At 41.8% G+C, this 11,563-nt stretch overlaps 1 protein-coding gene across 1 annotated transcript in view; it reads left to right on the plus strand.

Moving 5' to 3' along the window:
• PDZD2 (PDZ domain containing 2) overlaps window positions 1-10,562 on the plus strand; it is a 35,739-nt gene extending 25,177 nt beyond the window's left edge. Inside the window, exons 15-20 of the mRNA XM_009084847.1 lie at window positions 1-354; window positions 1,003-1,120; window positions 4,908-5,009; window positions 6,631-6,901; window positions 8,863-8,997; window positions 10,396-10,562. The exon at window positions 1-354 is cut by the window's left edge and continues 3,241 nt beyond it. Coding sequence (XP_009083095.1) covers window positions 1-354; window positions 1,003-1,120; window positions 4,908-5,009; window positions 6,631-6,901; window positions 8,863-8,997; window positions 10,396-10,562 — 1,147 coding nt within the window. The remainder of the gene's footprint in view (window positions 355-1,002; window positions 1,121-4,907; window positions 5,010-6,630; window positions 6,902-8,862; window positions 8,998-10,395) is intronic.
• Window positions 10,563-11,563: the final 1,001 nt, after the last annotated feature.

Here is an 11,563-nt window from a genome sequence, read left to right on the forward strand (position 1 = left end):
GCGGGGGCCCCGCGGCCGGGGGTGGGGGGGGCCACCACTGTCCCGCTCCAGGCTGCGAGAGCTGAGAGCCCTCAGTATGCCCGACCTGGACAAGCTGTGCGGAGAGAGCTTCTCGGAGCCACCGCAGCCTGCCTGCTTCAAGACAGAGCTGGAAATCACACCCCGCAGAGCCCTTGGCACATCTGCCCAGATCGGGGCAGCTCCACCAGCCCACTGCAGCTCCACAGAGGCAGGTGGGATGGGAATAGCTTCCTGCAGCCCTCGGGACAGTGGCTCGGGGACACCAGGTTCTGCCTCAGATGATGACATGCCTCGTGGCAGCTCTCTGGATGGGGAAAGCAGCCGGTCCATCAGGTCGGTGTCAGCTTTGCTGCTGCTACTTGGTTTTCATCCCCACAAGTCCTTCTGGGGCAAAGTGGAAGCTTTGCCCCAGATCTGCCCCAAATTTCAGTTGCATGTCCCTCCAAGACCCTGTCCACTCACAATTTCGGTGTCATTCATGCTCTTGATGCCTTGGAGCTGTCATGCTGCTGTCTTTAGGCAGCTGTGCTCCAGTACAGGATGAAACATTTTAGGCTGGGCTCCTTTCACGTCTCCCCTCTTAACTGGTTTTGGTCAGTTTTTGACTACTTTACAGGACAGCAGCAGTGGTGGAGGGGAAGGGGCACAGTGCTGGCTGCCAGCACAGCCTGCAGTGACAAATGAGCTTGTTCTCCTGCCAGAAGCAGTCTTCAGATGTAGCTGTCTCCTTGTTTTTGTTAATGTCTGTTGCTAAAATCATTGGGGAAGGATGAGGGGAACAGAACAGGGACTGATTTTCAGAGTTACTCTTAAATAGTCTTCTCTGCCCCTTCTCATTCTACCAGCATACACCATTTCTTACCAGTTTTCGGTATTTCTGCTTCATCATTTATCCTAATGCAACTTATATTGTATATCTGAAATGTATCTCTACACAGTCTAGAAATACAAAGCTCTTTTATCTTTTTATGTTCGTTTTAGCTTGGATCAGCTGCTTGTCTCAAGCCTGGACCAGCAGAAACTGCAATCTGTTTTGTCAGCAGTAGTACCAAAATGTGATGTTGCTGCTATGCTCCAAGAAGTCAAAGCACAAGTGAAGGTAAAAACCAGAAGAGAAAACTAGGTTATTGGCAGATTTTTAAGGGTTTTCTTAATGGCAGATAAAATCTTTTCCAAACTGTTTCAGATTGCCTCCAGTAGTCCTGTGGTAGGTTACTACTATAAAGTGCAGTTGATGTTGGGTTTAGTAATGCTGTTTTTAAATACCTGCTATAAACACATAATTTTGAATTACTTTTTGTATAAGAAAGTTCAAAAGCAGTTTTGAGCCGCAGTAAGGTGTCTTTTAAGTGGAGAAGTATGCCTCCGTCTGGCCCTGCCAATAACTGCACCTCAGTTTCCCATGTGAGTCAGACTCAGTTTCCCTGCTGTGCAAGAGAAGTTCTGCTCCTCTCTGTGCCTGGAAGCACCAGTCTTTTGCTAGAAGCTGAAATCAACAGAAATTGAATTTAGTTTTTTTAATGTTGAACTGGTGACTTGCAAGGGCAGAAATCAGCTGCTGGAGGGTTTCTAAGAGACTCCTGTGACCTTTTTGTTCTCTTCTGTGGAAACTGGTTGTTGCATCAAGATAACCTACATCATCATCTAGGTGTTTAAAGAAGGCCTCCAAAGTGAAATGACTGCCAGAACATTACTTTCCAGTTTTCAATGTTTCTGTTTGTGGGATGCATCCATATCCTTTTTAAGTCAGAACAGAAGTTGATAAAATAATGACAGCACTGGAAGGGAAGCTGCCATCTGGTCTGCATAACTGCTGGCTGAGCTGCATTGAGGGTGCTCCTGAGTCTTATTCAGAAAGATTGCTATTTCAGATGTAGAACAGTCTGGGGGGAAAAGGACCTCCCTCATATACCCAGCATTATCTCCTTTGAAGGGACAGCATAGCTAAAGCTTGTTGCAATTCCCAAAAGCTTGGTGAGGTAAGAGGGTTTGCTGAGTTTACTGATAAAATTAGAATTGGATTGTGCAACTGGCCAAAGGTAATTAAGTGTTCTTTAAAGAATTTGCATGTGGTCTTGGAGAGATTATTTATTTATGCCACTTTTCAAAGCCCAAGAACTCAAATATTTATAAAGCTGAATGCTCTTTGGAATGCACTTCATGTCTGCATAGTTTCTTATCCATTTTTAAGCCCAGTATGGCACATAGGCTGGAAAATTTTGTGCTATTCAAATGGTGGATTTTGAATGTACAATTGAACAGTTCTGCATAGTTATGCAGTTGCTGATAAATGAGATGGGCTGCCTGATTTGGACTGCAAGCTTCCTTGGGAAGAGTTTGTCATCATCTTTTGCTCTGAACAGTGCTGAATTTACTGCTAGCATTTAATAAATGCTGCTAATACAAAACACCAAGCAACCAAAAAAAAAAAACACACAACCTAGGCATTTTATTTAGATCTCTGACTGTTACCTTTGTCTAACAGTCTGAACAGAGGTGTTCCCTGGAGGCCTGGTGTGTCCAAGTAAAGCCATAAGCATCCATAGCCAGGTCTCTGTACCCCTGTAGCTGTGGCAGCTTTGAGAGCTGGGGAGGGAGGGAATGCTTGAACTAGGCAATGAGAAGCCAGCATCCAGACTATGTTGTTGACTGTCCCAGGACATATGGTCCTTGGATAACTCTTTAACATCTTACCCTCTACTTTTTTTTTTTTTTTTATTTATTTCCCAGTGTAAGCAGATTAAGTTGAGTTAGCAAGGTTTGGAAAGAACCTGGCCTCTTGACTTAACAGTCAAAGATATGTGTATGTTTCCACTGCCCTCATTGCCCTCCCTTGTAAAGGGGCTAGCCTAGATGCTTAGCTGATTTTATAATTTCTAGCCTAACATGAAGCTGTTCCCTCTTGAGTACAGGTGAGAATTGCCTTAACATCTACAAAACACTGTGGGCAAAAGTGTTCACCGCTGACTGCTCCTCTGTCCTTGAGCAGTGACGGGTCAGTGATGTGGAGCACGGTGACATCAGGTTCTGACATTGGCTCTGTGTATTGAAGTGATGCCTCTAATATGGGAAGTCTTTCACGGGCACTATTTGGCAAAAAACATGCAGTAAGACCAACAATTTTACTGTTGTTTCACCAAAAACCTAATAATCTGTGGTTCCTTGTGCCTTTTGAGACAAAATTAAAAGGCAAATGCTGAGGTAAAATGTTTAGTTTAGTGGACTAAATATATCATTTAATGCTAAATAGGTTAAGAGATTGGTTTATAATGATTTGCCATTAATTTTAGTGTTGGCAGTTCCTGGAACTGACTAATGTTGGATTGGATCCTAGGGAAAAGCTGAGACACCTGCTTTCTGTTCCCCATATCTGATGCTCTGCCCCACAGATGGTTACTATCCCCTTGTTCCACCAAATTCCTTCTTACAGTCTCCCTTACACCACAAAATGTAGTCTCTGTGACATAGTGCCAGACTTGCTGGATGGGACTGCTGCTCTCTCATGGCAAACTCAGGAACTGTTGACACCCTAAAAGGCAGAGAGACCCTTCAGAGAGATCTTGACAAATTAGAGGACTGGGCAATCACCAATTATATTACGTTTAACAAAGGCAAGTGCTGGATTCTAGACCTGGTATGGGGCAACCCTGGGTGTACAGACAGACTAGGGAGTAAGATGCTGGAAAGCCATGGGAAGGCACCTGGGGGTTCTGGTCAATGGCAAGATGAGTATGAGTCATCAGTGTGCCTTGGCAGCCAGGAGGGTCAACTGTGTCCTGGGGTGCATCAGGAACAGCATTGCCAGCCTGAGGGAGGTGATTGTCCCACTCTGTTCTGTGCTGGTGCAGCCTCACGTAAAGTCCCATGCATAGTTTTGGGTATCACAATATAAGAAGGATACAAAGCTATTAGAGTGCATCCAAATGAGGACAATGAAGATGGTGAAGGGCCTTGAGGGAAAGCTGTACGAGGAGTGTCTGAGGTCACTTGATCGGTTCAGCCTGGAGAAGAGGAGACTGGGGGAAGACCTCATTGCAGTCTACAGCTTCCTCACAAAGGGAAGCGAAGGGACAGGCACTGGGGTGGGCCTGTGCAGGGTCAGGAGTTGTGCTTTGATAATTCTTATGTGTCACTTCCAACACAGGATACTCAGTGATTCTATGATTCTGTATTTTGGCAGGCCACCACTTTGAAGAAATCAGCGTTAGACCTTTGTTCTGTGTGGAACCAAGTTCAGCCATGGTGCAAACCTGCACCAATCCCTTCCCTATGCTAGATGCTCCCATTTCTACAACCGTTCATCTTAGTTGTGTTTAGGTCACTAACAGGCTCCTCAGTTTTATTTTAGTGAAAGTTTTTTCTGCTGTCTGACCTTAACAAGTTTCAGCACGTAGGCACTACACCTCGCAACATTGTCCAGCACTGCTGAGAAGGGGTTGATGCCGCTTTCAAGGAGAAGGAGAAATGGGTGAACTAAAGCTTTAGTAATTCTCTGAAGAGTACAGTGCTTGGTCCAGAAAAGTGTATGGGAACTATTGAGTTTAGACTGTAAAATGTTGAGCAATGCAAAATTGATTATAGCCTTTGAAAATCAGGCTGCTCAAGGTTTAATGACCTTTCACTGCTGTAATTTTGACTTTGCTTTCTAGCCTTGAACTGACTGAAGAAACCTTTGCTGTCACCTGAATTCTCCTAGATGGGTGCAACTCATCTGTAGCATGAACAGAAATGCACTTAATATCTCAGTTTTGACTCCTTGAGTTGTTTTGTTTTTTCACCTGCCATAATCTGTGGGTACTGGGAATTCATTGTTTGTTCAGGAACTTGGTCTTGATCTTTGGTTTTCTTTTTCTTCTTCCCTTTCGCACCTCCATTGTTTTTGCTAGAGCAAAGAAGACACGTACTTTGTAGTCTTGCATAAAGAAGAAGGAGCTGGCCTGGGATTTAGTGTTGCTGGAGGAATAGATCTGGAACAGAAATCAGTCACAGTAAGTGATGGCTGCAAGTCATTTTTTTACAGAGCTCACTTTAAAGCAGGATGGTGATTAGATCAGGTACTCATTTATCAAGACTCACTGCAAGTCATTCACAGTCATAAAACAGTGTCTCTCAGAGGCAGCAGCATACCATCTGCTACTGAAATCAGTGTCTGGGAAGCATAATTTTCATTATTGGAGATGAATACCAATTATGTTTTCAGTCTTTAAAAATCTGTTACTGGATGGGATGGGCTAGATCTAAATCCTATGCATGTAAATAAAATTCTGCATGCATACTTCTGCATATTTTTCTCAGTACAGAAGTTGTTCCCTGACTCTGGCCCAAACAATCATAATGGCAGCTGTGAGCAAGAGGAAGGCTCAACAGTGTCCCATCCCAGAGACTGCCTCACCTAGAGGTTGTGTCTCTGCATAGAACATAAGATCTTGAGCTCTCTCAGGCTGGGTAACTGGTGACGTCGTTCTCGTGAATTCCATTAGCCATGATACCAAAGGAGCATCAGCCCCCGCTTTTCCCACGTCCTTTTTGTTCAGTGTGTGTAGATCATGTTTCTCAGGTGAGGAACGTTTTCATGTTCTTGGCCTGTTGGTATTCTGGGTACCAGCTGGATTTAGGGTTGCCACTGGGTGCTGAGCTGCTTAGGTGGACTGTTAAGCTCACACTTGGGTGAAGAAATAGAAATCCCCAGTGAGCTGCAAGGTACTGAGGAGCTGAGCATGTGAGGGAAGGCAGCAGATGTTTTGGACACAACCTCTGTATTCCACTTCCTTCTTGCATTTGCCTGTCTGCATGTTATTGGGGCTATTATTCTGCTTTGAATGCTTGCTTAGGCAGGCTGGAAATGAATCTCCTTGAATCTGCAGGGTTGTGGCAGATGCTCACCTCAGCGTGGCTCTGCAATGAGAGGGAAGCAGAGCCAAAAGGCTTCTGATGCCTCACTGTTGGTCTGGGTATTAGGATGAATTCCCAGAGAAAATGCCATGCAGATTTGTGTCCACAAATTTGCTGCTTTGAACCTTTGCCTGGAAGAGCTAGAAATTACTCCATGAGAAATCATATTCTGGCTGCTAAAATTACAGTGCTTGATAGACATGTCCTTAAGTACTGGGTCTTGAGTCTTCTAGTCTGTTCCTTTCTGTAAATGACACACCTCTAAACTTGCTGGAGTTTGCTCAAAAGTTTAATCGACTCTGAGTATTTTTTTCTCTAGAAAAATGCATTTTGAGCCACTAAATCATCCCTTTGCATCTATTTGCATGATAATTGATAAACCAAATTGAAATGAACAATTAAATACTTGTACAGCTGCAGTAAGTCAGAGCCTTTCTGTGCACAGATGTTTAGAACTGTGCATTTGTAAAAAGCACAGGATGTATGTCCTAGTCAGTGGGAGCTGAGGGAATGGGTGTTGCACACCACAGTGTTCTTGGTGTTTGCTATAGCACAGATGTGGATTTAACGCATGCGTCATTTGAAATATGTTAATTGAAGCTCTTTGAGGAGTAAAGTGACTGCAGACTTTGGTAGGGTGTCTGTGTTCACCTTGGCCTGTAGAATTCTATGTGTGGTTATGAGGTTAAAACACCCTTGTTAAAATCTTTCTTGTAGGTCCACAGAGTGTTTTCAAAGGGAGTGGCATCTCAAGAAGGGACTGTCCGTCGAGGAGATCTTGTTCTGTCAATCAATGGCAAATCTCTTGCGAGCTCAGTCCATGGGGATGTCCTGAATACTCTTCATCATGCAAGACTGTATAAATACGCAGTCATTGTCATCCAGAAGGAAAAAGTCAAAGCAAACAGTTCCTCCAGACTTGAGATATCAGCTACTGGCAGAAAATGTGTGGGGTCTGGAAAGGATGTTTCCATGGAAATAGGAGCAGGTATGATCTTTGTCCAAGAACAGTTGGAAGGATTCTCTTGCAGAGCAGACTGAAGGGAAAAATGTCAATGTGTTTTAGATTACAAGTGTCTATGCCTGATGTGATTGAAGGGAGCAAATGAAATTACCTTTAAATTTTATTTGTTCTCTTTGGAGCCTAAATGCAGTTTGGATTTTGGTTTGTTTCTTTTTTTTTTATTTTTTATTATCATAACTAGGCACAACTTAGAAGACCTAATTTAGTGCCTAATCCAATTTCTATTTAAGTAAGTGATTCCACATATTCTTCCAGTCCAGGATAAACTCCTTTTAAGTAATAACAGTAGTCAATTCAAGAAAGCAACCAACCAATGTAATTTTAAAAAATGTAAAAGTTTAAAGAAGCCCCCATACACTGCAGTTTGTTATACATAGGTATGGAACTTGTTCTTTATAACAGCTGAATCCATACTGTTTCTACTAAAAACATAAAAAACTTACTGTGGTATTAGAGTAAACAGAGTAAGCCATCTTGAAGGCAGACATCACATAGGAAACTAGGATAAATGGTTTAAGTTGAAATGCATTGGTGGAATAGTAGGTTCCTGTTTGGGAACAGGACAGCATTTTGCTGTTCTTGGGGTGTTACAAACAGGTCTCTGAAACTTTTGGCAGAATTTAGGCACCAAAGCAAGCCTTCAGTACCTGCCTGTATGTCACTGCTTGGGAGCAGAGGATGACCTGCTTCAGTCCTGCACTGCTGCAGTGTGCCTAAGAGGGCTGCACCATGGCTGCAGCTTGCTGCTGAGACAGTTGGCAGGAGGTAGCTTCCCCTTCCTTCTAGGGCAACACCAGGCACTCAGCTCAGACCACCCCGAAGCCAGGACATGAAGCTGAAGCCGATTTTTGACCATGGTCATTGCGGTTTGAAGGAGGGTTTTTTCTGTAGCAGTTTCTATTGTTTCATGCTTACACTGAGTTTTATGATAAAACTTTGTAACACAGCTTAAAAAAATAAGGAAGCACTCTGTAAATGAATGGATCCACCTCTCTGAAGTTGCTGCCATGGATATAACAGATGTAATTAAGAATATCTTTCTACCCCAAACTCCCTGTGTCCCGCAGCCTGACAAATGCAGAATGTCTGCTGGTCCAGGCACTAGAGGGCAACATTATCTCAAGAACAACACAGCGTTGGGTTATTAAGAACGTATATCCATTTTTCAAGGCAAAGCACATCTCCAGATGTTTTAGATAACATTTAAAGTTGTCTGGGATAATGGTAGCAGTAATTTGTGATAATGCAGACTGCATCGTTTTTACATTTATGCAGGGCAAAGAGAGTCCTGCTTTCTAAAATGGCAGATTCATTTCCTCCTAACCAAAGTCATGTTTTATGTCAGCTACAGCAATATTGCATTCCAAAATTATCTGCTGTGCAAGAGGCAGGGTACAACTACAGGTAATAACGGTTATATCCATAAATATGAGACCAGAAGCAATTCTTTACCCTAGTGAGTGAATACAGGTTTTTCCTTAAGAGGATGGAACATATTTCCTTAATGCAACATTTCATTCATGACTGTTATTCAAAAGATGGGGCTCATCAAGTAAGCAAATAGGAACAAATGAAAGAAAAAGAAATGCTCTCCACTCACTGTTTTTGTAATTTTTCAGTTATTTTTGTTAATGTTTAGGGTATATGCTGAATGTGCTAGCTAGAATTTTGCCCCAAAAAGATGCCTTGGCAGGTTTTTGTTGAACATGTAAAATGAAAATGTCTCTGTGTGTAATTGCACTGTCTGTCATTCACAGCTATGATAATACACATTCACTTGTAAGAAACTAGGTCACAACAAGGGTTAGTCTGAGTATGATCTGAACTCTGAGTTGCCTTGTCACTGCAGCAAAATCAAAACCAACCAAACAACTTGCAATTTGCTGTTACCTGCATAACAACATGCTGTATATATTCTATCACAGATCCAAACCTGGATATGAATGATGTCATCTGCGTTGAATTATTGAAAACCTCTGCTGGCTTGGGATTCAGTCTTGATGGTGGAAAAGCTTCCATTGCTGGAGATAGGCCCTTGCTTGTGAAAAGGATATTTAAAGGTACAACAACCATGCAGTGGATATTATCCCAGTTTTCCTTTTGTGCATTGTACAAATATTTTAATTCTTGTATTCAAAGTTTTTTTGAAGCAAGGGTGTTTTATGTGATCCTCATTTATTAGCCAAAATGGCCATGAAAAAACCCCACTCTTGGGAACGGCTAGGGATTGCACCTGCTAGTAAATATTTGTAGAGCAATCTGCTGTACTAAATATGATGCAGTTTCTTCCTGGGCTTGTCCACTATTCTAGACATTAAATTACAGCAGCAATAATCTATATAATGGTCTGAGACATTCGTGACTTATACAGTTCTCTTCTCTAAGACATGCACAGTGCATTTAATCATAGTGGTTCTGAAGCACCACCCTGCATTGTGCCCAGTTATTAATTTTACCATAGTTCTTTCTTGTTTTCTTTCTTTCCTTTGTTTTTTTTTTTTTAATTAGATATCAGTATTAGCTTTTGCTATGAATATGTGTTTAGATTCAGAAACTCCAATCTTGGATGTTTTGTTTGTCAGTGGGTAGTTGAACTTACATGAATCATATATAGAAAGGAAACCAATCCCAGAACTGTGCTGTGACTTTCACATGTCATATGTCAGTTTAGTGAAAAATATAGCACTTTCTAGAGGAAGCAGAAACTCTCTATGAAATTGCAGGTGCACAGCATTAATAACACAATTACTTTTCAGTGTTTTATTCTCATTGAGGGGGAAAAAATAGAACACATATTTCCTGAATTGCTTATCAGTTTTTGTGAGTGTGGTTTTTTTCCCCGCTTTAGAAAGTGATTCTCAGGGTAAAGGCCATGTTTAATTTTTGAGCTCATTCATTTACATCCTTACGTACATACCTTTTCCCCTCCCTCTGATGGCTGGTGTTAGTTTAATTATCATTACAGAAGACATACTTTCATTAGTAGTGAAGGGTGTGCCTCACTTTAGGAACTGGTGTTTGTCCTAAGTTTGCTACTTGTGTTTGGTTTGTCCATCCCTGTTATCCAGGTTTGCAATCTACTATGTCATCTGCTTGTTACCCTGTTCAGATTCCATTGGAGAAGATACATCCACTCCACATACAGCCTGCATGGTTGTTTTATCATCCAGGTTTTCTTACAGCTACAGAGATAACATCCAGCATATTTTGTGCACTTACTTCGTTTCCTTCAAAAACAGACATCTTTTCTGAGAACAAGGGTTTTGCTTGGTTAAAATAACCTTTTCTGTGAGATGCAGTACGGGGTAGGTTGCTAACGCTGAACTGGGCACAAGTGACTTGTGCTCATAGTTGTCATGGTTGGAAATATGGTTTATTTGCTGCTCATCACAGTGGAAAGCAAATTTTTGTTTGCTTTTTTTTCTTCTAACACTGACGTTTTCCCCTTTTGCTCCTAGGTGGTGCTGCGGAGCAATCTGGAAGCATAGAAACTGGAGATGAAATTCTTGCTGTTAGTGGAAAGTCATTACTTGGCCTCATGCATTACGATGCCTGGAACATTATTAAATCTGTGCCAGAGGGGCCTGTTCAGTTACTCATCAGAAAACACAGAACTGCAGTATGATGGAAGCACTACATCTAATCACACTTACTAAGACAAACCATTTAAAACTGTATAAAAGCTGTCTTTGTTTCTAAAGCCACACAGAAGTGTCTTAACGCTCTACAGAGGTGCTAAGAGCCTTGGAGAACCACTGAGCGATCATGTGATGAGCTTCATAAAATCTCACCTCATTACTGGGGATGAAGGAAGCCAAATGTTAGAGACAATTTTGTATTATGTGGCAGTTTTAATGGAACTTCAAGACCTCGCCTGGGTTTGATTTAAGTATTTTGACTGAGATAAATAACACTGTGCCTGTCCCTGATATTTTTAGTATCTCCAGAGTGTTGGTAGTAGAACTTATTGGTTGCCATCCTGTTGACAAGGATGGGTTTTAGACTGTACTGTATCACTTAGCTGTAATAAGACTTCAGGACACTTACTTAGGGGTCTGGTCCTTGTTTTGTTGTAATAAGAGAATGTCTGGAACAATCTCACTTTATTCTTCTAAGTGCAGTTTTGCTAAAAATGCATGACAAAAGAGTATAATTTTGCACAACTTTTATGCCTAAAACATGAGCATTTTATTGCAAAGCTGAAAAATCCACTTAAAACTGATGAACTAACTCAGCATCCACGACAACTGAATCTGCTTTTAGATACAACTTGTATCTGAAAGCACTTAGCATTAATGCAGTAGAGACCTGTAAGAAAATCACGTCCAATTAATAGGTGATTGTCCACTAAGGTGTATACTGAGTTGTTAGTTGTGATTAAAATGGGGGCGATAAAAATCGGGGTCTGAATTTTCAGATTTAGGGTTCTAATGTTAGGCACCTTTAAAATATATATATTTTTGAAAGGGGGATAATTTCAAGTGCTGAGCACTTACAGATCCCACAGACTTCAGCAACCACTAAGTACGTCTGAAAGCCAGGCTGCTTTTATTTGTCCATAAGAGGTTTAAGGCTGCCTGACTTCAAAGACTCAAGCTGAAAAGTGGTGATCTAAAAATGGGGATT

Source organism: Acanthisitta chloris, unplaced genomic scaffold (genome assembly GCF_000695815.1).
Source record: "Acanthisitta chloris isolate BGI_N310 unplaced genomic scaffold, ASM69581v1 scaffold28640, whole genome shotgun sequence".
Taxonomy (NCBI): Eukaryota; Metazoa; Chordata; class Aves; order Passeriformes; family Acanthisittidae; genus Acanthisitta; species Acanthisitta chloris.